Source organism: Poromitra crassiceps, assembly GCF_964638095.1.
Source record: "Poromitra crassiceps genome assembly, chromosome: 27".
Taxonomy (NCBI): domain Eukaryota; kingdom Metazoa; phylum Chordata; class Actinopteri; order Beryciformes; family Melamphaidae; genus Poromitra; species Poromitra crassiceps.
The window spans coordinates 11,694,194-11,707,505 of NC_139650.1; the positions used below are offsets into that span (position 1 = coordinate 11,694,194).

The 13,312-nt window shown below is 42.4% G+C and overlaps 1 protein-coding gene across 3 annotated transcripts in view; it reads right to left on the reverse strand.

Moving 5' to 3' along the window:
• Window positions 1–13,312, reverse strand: part of ece1 (endothelin converting enzyme 1) — a 98,388-nt gene that overhangs the window by 50,676 nt on the left and 34,400 nt on the right. For all 3 annotated transcript variants that reach the window (XM_083661753.1, XM_083661754.1, XM_083661752.1), the window contains 6 exons: window positions 12,387–12,452; window positions 11,829–12,017; window positions 10,525–10,667; window positions 10,127–10,241; window positions 1,580–1,690; window positions 234–332 (listed from right to left, as the gene is read on the reverse strand). In XM_083661753.1, coding sequence (XP_083517879.1) covers window positions 234–332; window positions 1,580–1,690; window positions 10,127–10,241; window positions 10,525–10,667; window positions 11,829–12,017; window positions 12,387–12,452 — 723 coding nt within the window. The remainder of the gene's footprint in view (window positions 1–233; window positions 333–1,579; window positions 1,691–10,126; window positions 10,242–10,524; window positions 10,668–11,828; window positions 12,018–12,386; window positions 12,453–13,312) is intronic.

Genomic DNA, 13,312 nt, shown 5'->3' on the forward strand with positions numbered 1-13,312 from the left:
AGTTCAGTGTTTCTGCCTGTGTTGCTGTCTGTTCTAGTGTAAAACGACCTAAAGGCAGAGCAGGTGGTGACATGAAAGTGAGTGAGGAAAGGAGAAAATACTGAATAATGACATCACAACAATATAATCTAATGTTAATTTAAAATGAGATATTCCTCTAAATATGGCTAAAACAAAAACAAAATTGTAACTCCCTTAATTGCAGAGTTCCAGCGTCCCTGAAGCAACCTCACCTTCTCTTTCGCTGCTGCTTTTGTTTCCGAGTCCATCCAGCTCACGTACTTCAGGCTGTCCTCGAAGGCCCGCTTGATTTCTGAGACCATATCTTCAGCCTGAAGCACAGACAAAGGGAAGAAGCAAGTCAACATCTCCACATGGTGGGTCTCACAGACCATTCACAGAGCGGGAGCAGGTGGCACGTGGAGGAGCAGGACCTTTGAGGGTGTATTCACACCTGTAGGTCATTTGCTTTGTTCTGATTCAGGTACTTAATTGATACAATTGTTGCATTTGTGCCTTGGTTGGTTTGTGTTCACACAGCCACAAATCAAACGGTCCAAATAGTATTGCCAAGCCTCCTGGATTGGCCAGGAGACACTCCGGTAGGCTAATAGCCTCTCGGGATGGAAAAAATAATTTGCATAGATTTTCCTATATGATTATAAAAATATGATAGAATGCGTTTTGTTACACCTACATTGTAGGCTATACGTCGGGCGTGGCCCGTGCGAGGAGAGAGAGAGAGAGAGAGAGAGAGAGAGAGAGAGAGAGAAAGAAAGAAAGAGGGAGGGATCGAGAGAGAGAGAGAGAGAGAGAGAGAGAGAGGGAGAAAGTTATTTACCGTATGTATTTATTTATGTAGGCTATGTAGCCTATGTATTTATTTAGCCTATTTAGGCTATCGGGAATTTGGAGATAGAAGATCAAAGACCCTCGCAACTTCTGCTACTATCATGGAGACTTCAGAGGATTAGCCGACACATAGGCTATGAACACCTGTCCTGTCAGGAATAAAATATTAATAAATCATTTTATAATAGCCTACGGACATTTCAATCGAGGAAGACATGCAATCAGTCTGATTGTCTGATTCAACCATACAATCTTATCACAAAGAAGGCTGACTCTGATTATCACGACTTGTTTTCATATATTGAATGGAGACCAGAGGTAAGTTGATTGAGTTCAAACTGCTGATGTGATGATCCAAAAATCCCCCAAAGTTTATCCATGCAAGTCACAAGTCGCCAAAACAGGATCTGAATGAAGATGTTGTTTTTTAACGATAGAAATGCTTGTTCTTCAGGCCATTACGCACAGCGCAGCTGACTACGGCAGCTGGTTTATCCAAAAATGCACACCGTTTCCTGCAGTTGTGGCGGATCGAGGTCGGATCACGTTCTCACCACAAACGAACCGCACCAGAGTTCGTTTAAAGCGGACCGAGACCACCCTTTCTTGGCGATCTCGGTCCGCTTGTTTTGTCCCGCATGCGGGACAACCAAGAGGGGAAAACGCTCTCTGTTTCGGAACAACTGCTCCAAATGAGATAGGTGTGAATACACCCAGAAACACTTACGATGGTCTTGCTGTCCTCGGCAAAGGTGGCTTTGACAAATAGAGCCCCGAGAGCAAAGCCCAGGGCGCTGTCTGTGTCACTGACGCACAGCTTCCACCGGGGGGTGCAGCTCTGCAACAGCAAAACAAACACAGCAAGACATGTTAACGGAAACATCCTCCCTCACATAACTCTGACACTGTTACCAATCAAGCTGTGGCCTTCAATGCATTCCAAGAGTTATTTTGTGCTGAAGTGTTGTATTTTCATTTCATGGTGTGTCCACTTGACATCAACCTGCCTTGTTTATTTGGGGCTTTCCTACATTTGCCAGAATCACTTTTGCCAACCGCCAGAGCATGGTGTTGCATTCAGCTGTGGGTTGTACACGTGTGTAAAAGAGAGTGATAGCAATCATATATAATATAATATCAATATAAAGTAAAGTAAAGTCCCAATCGTTGTCACACACCTGAGTGTGCAAAATTTGTTCTCCGCATTTGACCCATTCCCTGGGGGAGTGGTGAGCGGCAGCAGTGCCGCGCTCGGGAAACATACGGTGATCTAACCCCCCAATTCCAACCCTTTGATGCTGAGTGCCAATCAGGGAGGCAATGGATCCCATTTCTTTTATAGTCTTTGGTATGACTCGGCCAGGGGATCGAACTCACAACCTCCCAGTCTCAGGGCGGACACTCAAACCACAAGGCCACTGAGCTGGTTAATATAGCAAAGTAAGAGCAAGAAAGCAAGTATTTTTCCAGTTGAGAAAAAGCAAAAGAATTGTGCCCCTTTACTCAACACGCAACATGTTGAGTAGCTCGCTGCATTGCATAGATAGATAGATGGATAAATACTTTATTAATCCCAAGGGAAATTCTGTTGTACAGCAGCTTCCAGTTGCACATACAAATAACAAAGTACAGATAAAAGATCAAAAGCATGTTAAAATACTAAAAAAGAAGAGGCAATAAAAAGATAAACAAGATAAAAAAAAGATAGGAGAGCCAGACCTGGCAGGGACATGGTAATAGAGATAAGAGAGGTAAAAAAGTGCCTGTGCAGTATGCAAACATATGCATACAGAAAGTGCCTGCAGTACATACACAAAAAATAAAAAATAAAACAAAGTCTCAAATGTCAGTGGCGGAGCAGGTTGCTGGGGCCACGCCCCCTGCACAATGCGGAGGCATTGTACATACTGGTCTATTGAGGCTACTGTCAGTCCTCTGCCTCTTTTCCCTGTATGCTGACTGAATGTCGGTGACTCGGTGCAAAATGTTGAGTCTAGACGGAAAAACTCCAAGGCCCAAGTCATATGTGATTATCAGTATAATCACTCACAACCATACACCCATATAGACTGTGTGTGAGCAGGAAGATACTGAGGTAGTATTTTAAAGGGAGTTTTTCATTTTAAAGTGCACATTTGTAAATAGGGTCAAATTGAGTTGACACAGAAAACGGCTGTGATGTTTTGAAGAAACCTGCCAGCTCAGGGCTCAGTGCCGTGGACACATGCTGTTCCCCTGTAAGAGCTGACTGTTGGTTTTGTGCGACTGATAGAATGGCAACAACAGGACAGCCCTCTCCAGTTTCCCCTCCGTCTAGCTCTATTTACAACCAAAACACAGACGTGTATATACAGTATATATATTTATTTATTCTATTTAACCTTTATTTATACAGGGGAGGCCCTTGAGAGCAAGCTCTCATTTTCAAGGGAGCCCTGTTACAATATATATATATAGTTCAGTTCAAGATACAATGCTTCAGCATGCGCTGGGACGCGTCATCAGTGATGTTAACTGGGGTCGTAAGGTGTTTCGGGTCTATCGAACATCATACACCCTCGCCCAGTAGACCCAGCCGAGGCCGATTAAGACCCCGACCCTCGTCCCAGAAGCAGCCGCTCACGGATCAGCCTTCCTACTCTGTCTGCAGCGTTGCCCACGGAAGGGTTGATCATGCCCAATTCGCTGCAATAGAGCTAGTGCTACACCGCAGCATTGAAAGACCCTTCGGTGCATGGAGGGCTAAGGCTCTGTGGGTTTCTCCCGGCCGCGCTCCTCCTTTGTCTCACCAGACCCTCCAAAAGGCAATCCTACTATGCCGTATATATATATATATATATATATCACGGCGGGCAACGGGTCACAGTTGGCCCACGGGCTGTAGTTTGGCCGCCCCTGATAATCATCACTTAATTAATTATAGCTAATGAAAACAGTTGAAAATCCGATAGTATGGATGGAAGAAAAATGCTTAAATTGTCCAGCATTCCCCTTGTTATTTTTATGACAGACTTGGCTGCCTGGCTGGATGAAGGATGAACAGAGCTGGATTCACTCAGAGATGTGGAGGAAACAATGACAGGGAGAGACAGGGAATAGAGAAGGAGGAGCGTTCTGGGAAACTCATGTTGTGGATCTGAACACGGACACAGATGGACACACTCACGCACACACAGAAAGACACAGAAAGACAGAAAGACACACACACACACACACACACACACACACACACGTGCACACACACACACACACACACACACACAAAAAGACACACACACACACACTCACGCACACACAGAAACACACACACACACACACACACACACACACACAGAAAGTCTTTGGTTTGTTATTCCAGCATGACCTCGGTGGAAAAGAAGGCGGAGGGAAGAGGATCTGCTCAGATAAGGGCCGGGGTCACAGTGAAGCTACTTCTCTGTCTACTACAGCAGCAGCCAGCCTGCACACATTTAGCCTGGGTAAGCAGACTAAGCACACATTGCTGTTTAGTCCATTTAATGCAGACTTAATGACGTGTATTAACGTCTTACATCCACAGCTACACGTCTAATTAACCTCTGCATTAATGCCACTGATGATTTGCACTTCCTATTAACTTTGATCTGCCTGGATAGAAGAATTCACAGTCTGCTTGGCAGTTGAGTCAATTGAGCCGCTCATTTCTTTTTATTTCCTTTTCCATGCAAATTAATCCTCTGCTCTGCACCATTCAGGAACACTAGATCGATGTGGAGATTCAGGAACACTAGATCGATGTGGAGATTCAGCTAACTTTCTACAGATGCTACCAGACAGACAATACAGCTAACTTTCTACAGATGCTACCAGACAGACAATACAGCTAACTTTCTACAGATGCTACCAGACAGACAATACAGCTAACTTTCTACAGATGCTACCAGACAGACAATACAGCTAACTTTCTACAGATGCTACCAGACAGACAATACAACTAACTTTCTACAGATGCTACCAGACAGACAATACAGCTAACTTTCTACAGATGCTACCAGACAGACAATACAGCTAACTTTCTACAGATGCTACCAGACAGCCAATACAGCTAACTTTCTACAGATGCTACCAGACAATACAGCTAACTTTCTACAGATGCTACCAGACAATACAGCTAACTTTCTACAGATGCTACCAGACAATACAGCTAACTTTCTACAGATGCTACCAGACAATACAGCTAACTTTCTACAGATGCTACCAGACAGCCAATACAGCTAACTTTCTACAGATGCTACCAGACAATACAGCTAACTTTCTACAGATGCTACCAGACAATACAGCTAACTTTCTACAGATGCTACCAGACAGACAATACAGCTAACTTTCTACAGATGCTACCAGACAGCCAATACAGCTAACTTTCTACAGATGCTACCAGACAGACAATACAGCTAACTTTCTACAGATGCTACCAGACAATACAGCTAACTTTCTACAGATGCTACCAGACAATACAGCTAAATTTCTACAGATGCTACCAGACAGACAATACAGCTAACTTTCTACAGATGCTACCAGACAATACAGCTAACTTTCTACAGATGCTACCAGACAATACAGCTAACTTTCTACAGATGCTACCAGACAGACAATACAGCTAACTTTCTACAGATGCTACCAGACAGACAATACAGCTAACTTTCTACAGATGCTACCAGACAGCCAATACAGCTAACTTTCTACAGATGCTACCAGACAGACAATACAGCTAACTTTCTACAGATGCTACCAGACAATACAGCTAACTTTCTACAGATGCTACCAGACAATACAGCTAACTTTCTACAGATGCTACCAGACAATACAGCTAACTTTCTACAGATGCTACCAGACAATACAGCTAACTTTCTACAGATGCTACCAGACAATACAGCTAACTTTCTACAGATGCTACCAGACAGACAATACAGCTAACTTTCTACAGATGCTACCAGACAATACAGCTAACTTTCTACAGATGCTACCAGACAGACAATACAGCTAACTTTCTACAGATGCTACCAGACAGCCAATACAGCTAACTTTCTACAGATGCTACCAGACAGCCAATACAGCTAACTTTCTACAGATGCTACCAGACAATACAGCTAACTTTCTACAGATGCTACCAGACAATACAGCTAACTTTCTACAGATGCTACCAGACAGACAATACAGCTAACTTTCTACAGATGCTACCAGACAGACAATACAGCTAACTTTCTACAGATGCTACCAGACAATACAGCTAACTTTCTACAGATGCTACCAGACAATACAGCTAACTTTCTACAGATGCTACCAGACAGACAATACAGCTAACTTTCTACAGATGCTACCAGACAGCCAATACAGCTAACTTTCTACAGATGCTACCAGACAATACAGCTAACTTTCTACAGATGCTACCAGACAATAAAGCTAACTTTCTACAGATGCTACCAGACAATACAGCTAACTTTCTACAGATGCTACCAGACAATACAGCTAACTTTCTACAGATGCTACCAGACAATACAGCTAACTTTCTACAGATGCTACCAGACAATACAGCTAACTTTCTACAGATGCTACCAGACAATACAGCTAACTTTCTACAGATGCTACCAGACAATACAACTAACTTTCTACAGATGCTACCAGACAATACAGCTAACTTTCTACAGATGCTACCAGACAATACAGCTAACTTTCTACAGATGCTACAAGACAATACAGCTAACTTTCTACAGATGCTACCAGACAGACAATACAGCTAACATTCTACAGATGCTACCAGACAGACAATACAGCTAACTTTCTACAGATGCTACCAGACAATACAGCTAACTTTCTACAGATGCTACCAGACAATACAGCTAACTTTCTACAGATGCTACCAGACAGACAATACAGCTAACTTTCTACAGATGCTACCAGACAGACAATACAGCTTACTTTCTACAGATGCTACCAGACAATACAGCTAACTTTCTACAGATGCTACCAGACAATACAGCTAACTTTCTACAGATGCTACCAGACAATACAGCTAACTTTCTACAGATGCTACCAGACAATACAGCTAACTTTCTACAGATGCTACCAGACAATACAGCTAACTTTCTACAGATGCTACCAGACAATACAGCTAACTTTCTACAGATGCTACCAGACAGACAATACAGCTAACTTTCTACAGATGCTACCAGACAGACAATACAGCTAACTTTCTACAGATGCTACCAGACAATACAGCTAACTTTCTACAGATGCTACCAGACAATACAGCTAACTTTCTACAGATGCTACCAGACAGACAATACAGCTAACTTTCTACAGATGCTACCAGACAGCCAATACAGCTAACTTTCTACAGATGCTACCAGACAATACAGCTAACTTTCTACAGATGCTACCAGACAATACAGCTAACTTTCTACAGATGCTACCAGACAATACAGCTAACTTTCTACAGATGCTACCAGACAATACAGCTAACTTTCTACAGATGCTACCAGACAGACAATACAGCTAACTTTCTACAGATGCTACCAGACAATACAGCTAACTTTCTACAGATGCTACCAGACAATACAGCTAACTTTCTACAGATGCTACCAGACAATACAGCTAACTTTCTACAGATGCTACCAGACAGCCAATACAGCTAACTTTCTACAGATGCTACCAGACAATACAGCTAACTTTCTACAGATGCTACCAGACAATACAGCTAACTTTCTACAGATCCTACCAGACAATACAGCTAACTTTCTACAGATGCTACCAGACAATACAGCTAACTTTCTACAGATGCTACCAGACAGACAATACAGCTAACTTTCTACAGATGCTACCAGACAATACAGCTAACTTTCTACAGATGCTACCAGACAATACAGCTAACTTTCTACAGATGCTACCAGACAATACAGCTAACTTTCTACAGATGCTACCAGACAGCCAATACAGCTAACTTTCTACAGATGCTACCAGACAATACAGCTAACTTTCTACAGATGCTACCAGACAATACAGCTAACTTTCTACAGATGCTACCAGACAATACAGCTAACTTTCTACAGATGCTACCAGACAATACAGCTAACTTTCTACAGATGCTACCAGACAGACAATACAGCTAACTTTCTACAGATGCTACCAGACAATACAGCTAACTTTCTACAGATGCTACCAGACAATACAGCTAACTTTCTACAGATGCTACCAGACAATACAGCTAACTTTCTACAGATGCTACCAGACAATACAGCTAACTTTCTACAGATGCTACCAGACAGACAATACAGCTAACTTTCTACAGATGCTACCAGACAGACAATACAGCTAACTTTCTACAGATGCTACCAGACAATACAGCTAACTTTCTACAGATGCTACCAGACAGACAATACAGCTAACTTTCTACAGATGCTACCAGACAATACAGCTAACTTTCAACAGATGCTACCAGACAATACAGCTAACTTTCTACAGATGCTACCAGACAATACAGCTAACTTTCTACAGATGCTACCAGACAGACAATACAGCTAACTTTCTACAGATGCTACCAGACAGACAATACAGCTAACTTTCTACAGATGCTACCAGACAATACAGCTAACTTTCTACAGATGCTACCAGACAGACAATACAGCTAACTTTCTACAGATGCTACCAGACAGCCAATACAGCTAACTTTCTACAGATGCTACCAGACAGCCAATACAGCTAACTTTCTACAGATGCTACCAGACAATACAGCTAACTTTCTACAGATGCTACCAGACAATACAGCTAACTTTCTACAGATGCTACCAGACAGACAATACAGCTAACTTTCTACAGATGCTACCAGACAATACAGCTAACTTTCTACAGATGCTACCAGACAATACAGCTAACTTTCTACAGATGCTACCATACAGCCAATACAGCTAACTTTCTACAGATGCTACCAGACAATACAGCTAACTTTCTACAGATGCTACCAGACAATACAGCTAACTTTCTACAGATGCTACCAGACAATACAGCTAACTTTCTACAGATGCTACCAGACAGACAATACAGCTAACTTTCTACAGATGCTACCAGACAATACAGCTAACTTTCTACAGATGCTACCAGACAATACAGCTAACTTTCTACAGATGCTACCAGACAATACAGCTAACTTTCTACAGATGCTACCAGACAATACAGCTAACTTTCTACAGATGCTACCAGACAGACAATACAGCTAACTTTCTACAGATGCTACCAGACAATACAGCTAACTTTCTACAGATGCTACCAGACAATACAGCTAACTTTCTACAGATGCTACCAGACAGACAATACAGCTAACTTTCTACAGATGCTACCAGACAATACAGCTAACTTTCTACAGATGCTACCAGACAGACAATACAGCTAACTTTCTACAGATGCTACCAGACAATACAGCTAACTTTCTACAGATGCTACCAGACAATACAGCTAACTTTCTACAGATGCTACCAGACAGACAATACAGCTAAATTTCTACAGATGCTACCAGACAGACAATACAGCTAACCTTCTACAGATGCTACCAGACAATACAGCTAACTTTCTACAGATGCTACCAGACAGACAATACAGCTAACTTTCTACAGATGCTACCAGACAATACAGCTAACTTTCTACAGATGTTACCAGACAGACATACAGCTAACTTTCTACAGATGCTACCAGACAGCCAATACAGCTAACTTTCTACAGATGCTACCAGACAGCCAATACAGCTAACTTTCTACAGATGCTACCAGACAATACAGCTAACTTTCTACAGATGCTACCAGACAGCCAATACAGCTAACTTTCTACAGATGCTACCAGACAATACAGCTAACTTTCTACAGATGCTACCAGACAATACAGCTAACTTTCTACAGATGCTACCAGACAATACAGCTAACTTTCTACAGATGCTACCAGACAGACAATACAGCTAACTTTCTACAGATGCTACCAGACAATACAGCTAACTTTCTACAGATGCTACCAGACAGACAATACAGCTAACTTTCAAAATGTGTAAAAGTCGACAGGGTGAACATCATGACAGGCTACAAAAATACAACAGACTTTGGTATTTGGTTCACAAACTATCTAAAAATATATTATTTGGATGAGAACTACCAGCAGGGGTGCTAACATGTTGTTGACCCCCTCCCCCTGCATAGGCCCACCTCTCAGTTTGTATCTATCAGTGTCATACCTAAGCTTCTAGATCTCCATCGCTCACCTTCTTGGTTCCGTACATGACTTCAAGGAAGCGCTGCTCTGCATCCTGGAACCTTTCGTCCAGAATGGACACCATCTTCCTCACCACCTTCATGATCATGTAGTTGTTGAGTAGGCTGCAAGACAAGATCCAATTATTTACTTCTTTTTCTCTTTTCAACACCGACAGATGAATAACTACTGATTACATTTGCAGTAGGTGGATGTGTGCCCGTGTATATTACATAAACCGTGTAAAATAGTTCAGTAGAAGTTCCTTGCATTGCACTGGTTGCCTCCTCCTCTCATATTTATTTATTTTTGCTACATCACATTAAATGAGAGGAGACATATTTACCTAGCTAAACTTGCAAAACGTAAACTATTTGTCAGCTGATTGAAAGAGGTAAATGGAACAACCTTTTATTAGTGCTCTTAATGAGGTCAGAAACTTTGGGGAGGTATTCTTTGGCATAAACAACCACTGGCTCAGACTGGTTGAGTGGCACAGGAGCAAACATCTCTTGGAGGTATGGTATCCATTCCACTGCAGGAGCCAGAGTCTGCACAGACAGACCAAACACACAGACACACATAAGACACTTTGTTTAATAGCCTGGTAAACCAGCCGCTCACATGAACTCACATTTCATTTCATTCTGAACGTTGTAACAGTCACTTTGGGTGCAATTACATGTTGGTCCACTGTGTGGCGCTCCGTGTTATTGTATTGTCTTTTACGACAACCTACTTTACGTCTCGCTCTCTTCTCCAGTCTGCCTCCACGCAAGACGCAAGACTATTCTCTGTTACAAGACTTGGCGTGTGTGAACTAGCTTCTCTGTCTAGCTTCTACATGTGTGTAGACAAGTAGTGCCGTAGAGACCAGGCTTAATATGGTCGACAAGTAATAAACAGTCTGTGCGCAAATCCCACAACTGCCGTGGTTTGAGTCTGTCACGTTAGCTAGCTATCCAGGAGGCTAACAAGCTACACAACACCCCCAAGCTTGTTACAACGTGACCGGCTGGTTTACCAGGCTATTTGTTTAACACCTTGGACACAAACAAATACTGTTTCTGTGCACTCTCCCCGCCTGAAGATTCATATTTCACAATACTGCACTGAGTACTAGACACAATGTGGACATTGCGTACGACCCATTTTTAGATGATTCCATATTTTAAACAATGCATAATGTTCTAAATTAAAAAAAATAAAAAAGTCAAAAGTCCCAGAGGAGTTCATGCAGTTCATATGCACTAAACTAAGATGTAGAAGTCTTACTCAACTTTCACTTTCAAACCCTATGTAGCCTAATTGTAGCCTAGAGATGGTTATAAACAATTAAAAGTCTTTTAAACGTAAAATTGTGGGACATGTAAAAATAAAAAAATAAAAATCCACCTTTTATTTCCATTGACTAATTACACACTGCTCAATAAATGACAGAATGATGTGCAGATTTTTTTTTTTTCTCAAGTTGTGTAAGCCGTGACAAAGTTTACAGACTGAGTAGAAGTTTGAATAGTTGAATAGAAGTTTATAGACTGAGTGACCTGACCTTTGATGACCGTGACGCCGTGGGGACAGCGTCATGGGAAAAACAACTATATTCACTGGTAAGCGAAGGGGGGTGGGGATATGTGAAGAGGGGTGGAGAGATATGTGATTTTGACTGCAGACGTGTGGTGTTGCATTCAGCTGATTCTGTAGTCACTCACCGCCAGGTCCTTGGCCTGCATCTTGTGGTAGATGAGCTCCTCGTCACGCCTCTCCTCCTGGGGGACTGTGATGTTGGCCAGCGTGGTTTCGAAATCCACAATCTCCTCCATCAGCGACCGGGACGTCTCCTGTGAGCCCCCCAGAAGGACCCCTAACTCCACCAGGAAGTCCAGGTATGCCGTCAGATACTACAAATACAAAGTAGGCAGCACAGGGAGAGACAGTGGGGGGGGAGAAGGGGGGGGGGGGTTGATAAAATTCAATTAAGAAAATGATCCCAAACTAGGCAAACACAGGCCGCTATGCAGACTTTCCCCTGCGGCTGAAATCCTTCTCCTTTATTATTTCTTCATGTTCTCAAGTGGGGTTAAGTCTGTAATGAGCCTTTGGGTATTTCCCAACGCTGAATGTTTATTTTGTATTTTTACAGACATTTCCAAATACCTGATCGTATTTCAATATCACAACCCTTGCTTTCTTTTATAACTTCCTATACAGATTTTCAGTTTCGCCCGTGTGCGACTAATTTTAACAATAAACAATTTGCCCCACTTTACCTTTTGGTTCTCTGTTTTGTTGAGGTAGTAGTCCCGAGAGGGCAGTCCCAGGCTGGACTGATCCACCTACAGATACAAGAACAACATCTCATGACTTTCACTTCACACTCCTTGGACACATTCACAAACACTGCTGTGTTTTCATTCCTGCGCTGCCAGCAGGCTGGGCTTGCCAGGGATCACATCTTTAGCGTTAGCGTCTCGTGACACCAGAGAAAGGAATGGACCCCGATGTCAAGATGTAAGCCTGAACCTTCTGGGAATGTGATCAGAGATATAAATCGTCCCCAGATTGTACATACAGGGTCCCTACACATTAAAAAAAAACTTTTTCCAGACCTTAAAGCAGCTACGAGCAACTTTTTCGATTGTTATTAAACAGTATAATTACAATATTGATGCATCACATCTTACCTATAATAGTAGCTGAGACCAAAGCTGTGTGAATCGGAGATTGCTCCCTTAGATGATTATTAAGTCTGTGTCTGTCTAAACTCGCGTCAACAGGGGGCTCTCTCTCTCTCTCTCTTACCGCCGGACCGGATAAACGCGGAAGTGAAACCCGGAAGTGAAACGCAGCTGCCTGCCTACCTCGTTCGCGCTGCCTAGCAACATATCATAAACAATGTGAACGCCACGCATACTCTCGCGAACATCTATCGTTATATTCTAACAGGTTTTTTGGAAGTTATTTTGTGGTTATGGCCGAAGTGGCTGCTGCAAACCGTTTCATTTCACTTCCTGATCTTCCCTGGCCACAGACAGACTAACACTGGCCGATTCACTCTGAGACTACTCTGCCTTGGTCTCGTCTACTATTAGAGGTAAGATGTGATGCATTGATATTAAATTTATACTGTTTAATAACAATCGAAAAAGTTGCTCGTAGCTGCTTTAAATTTGTTTTGAAGATTTTGGAAATCTCG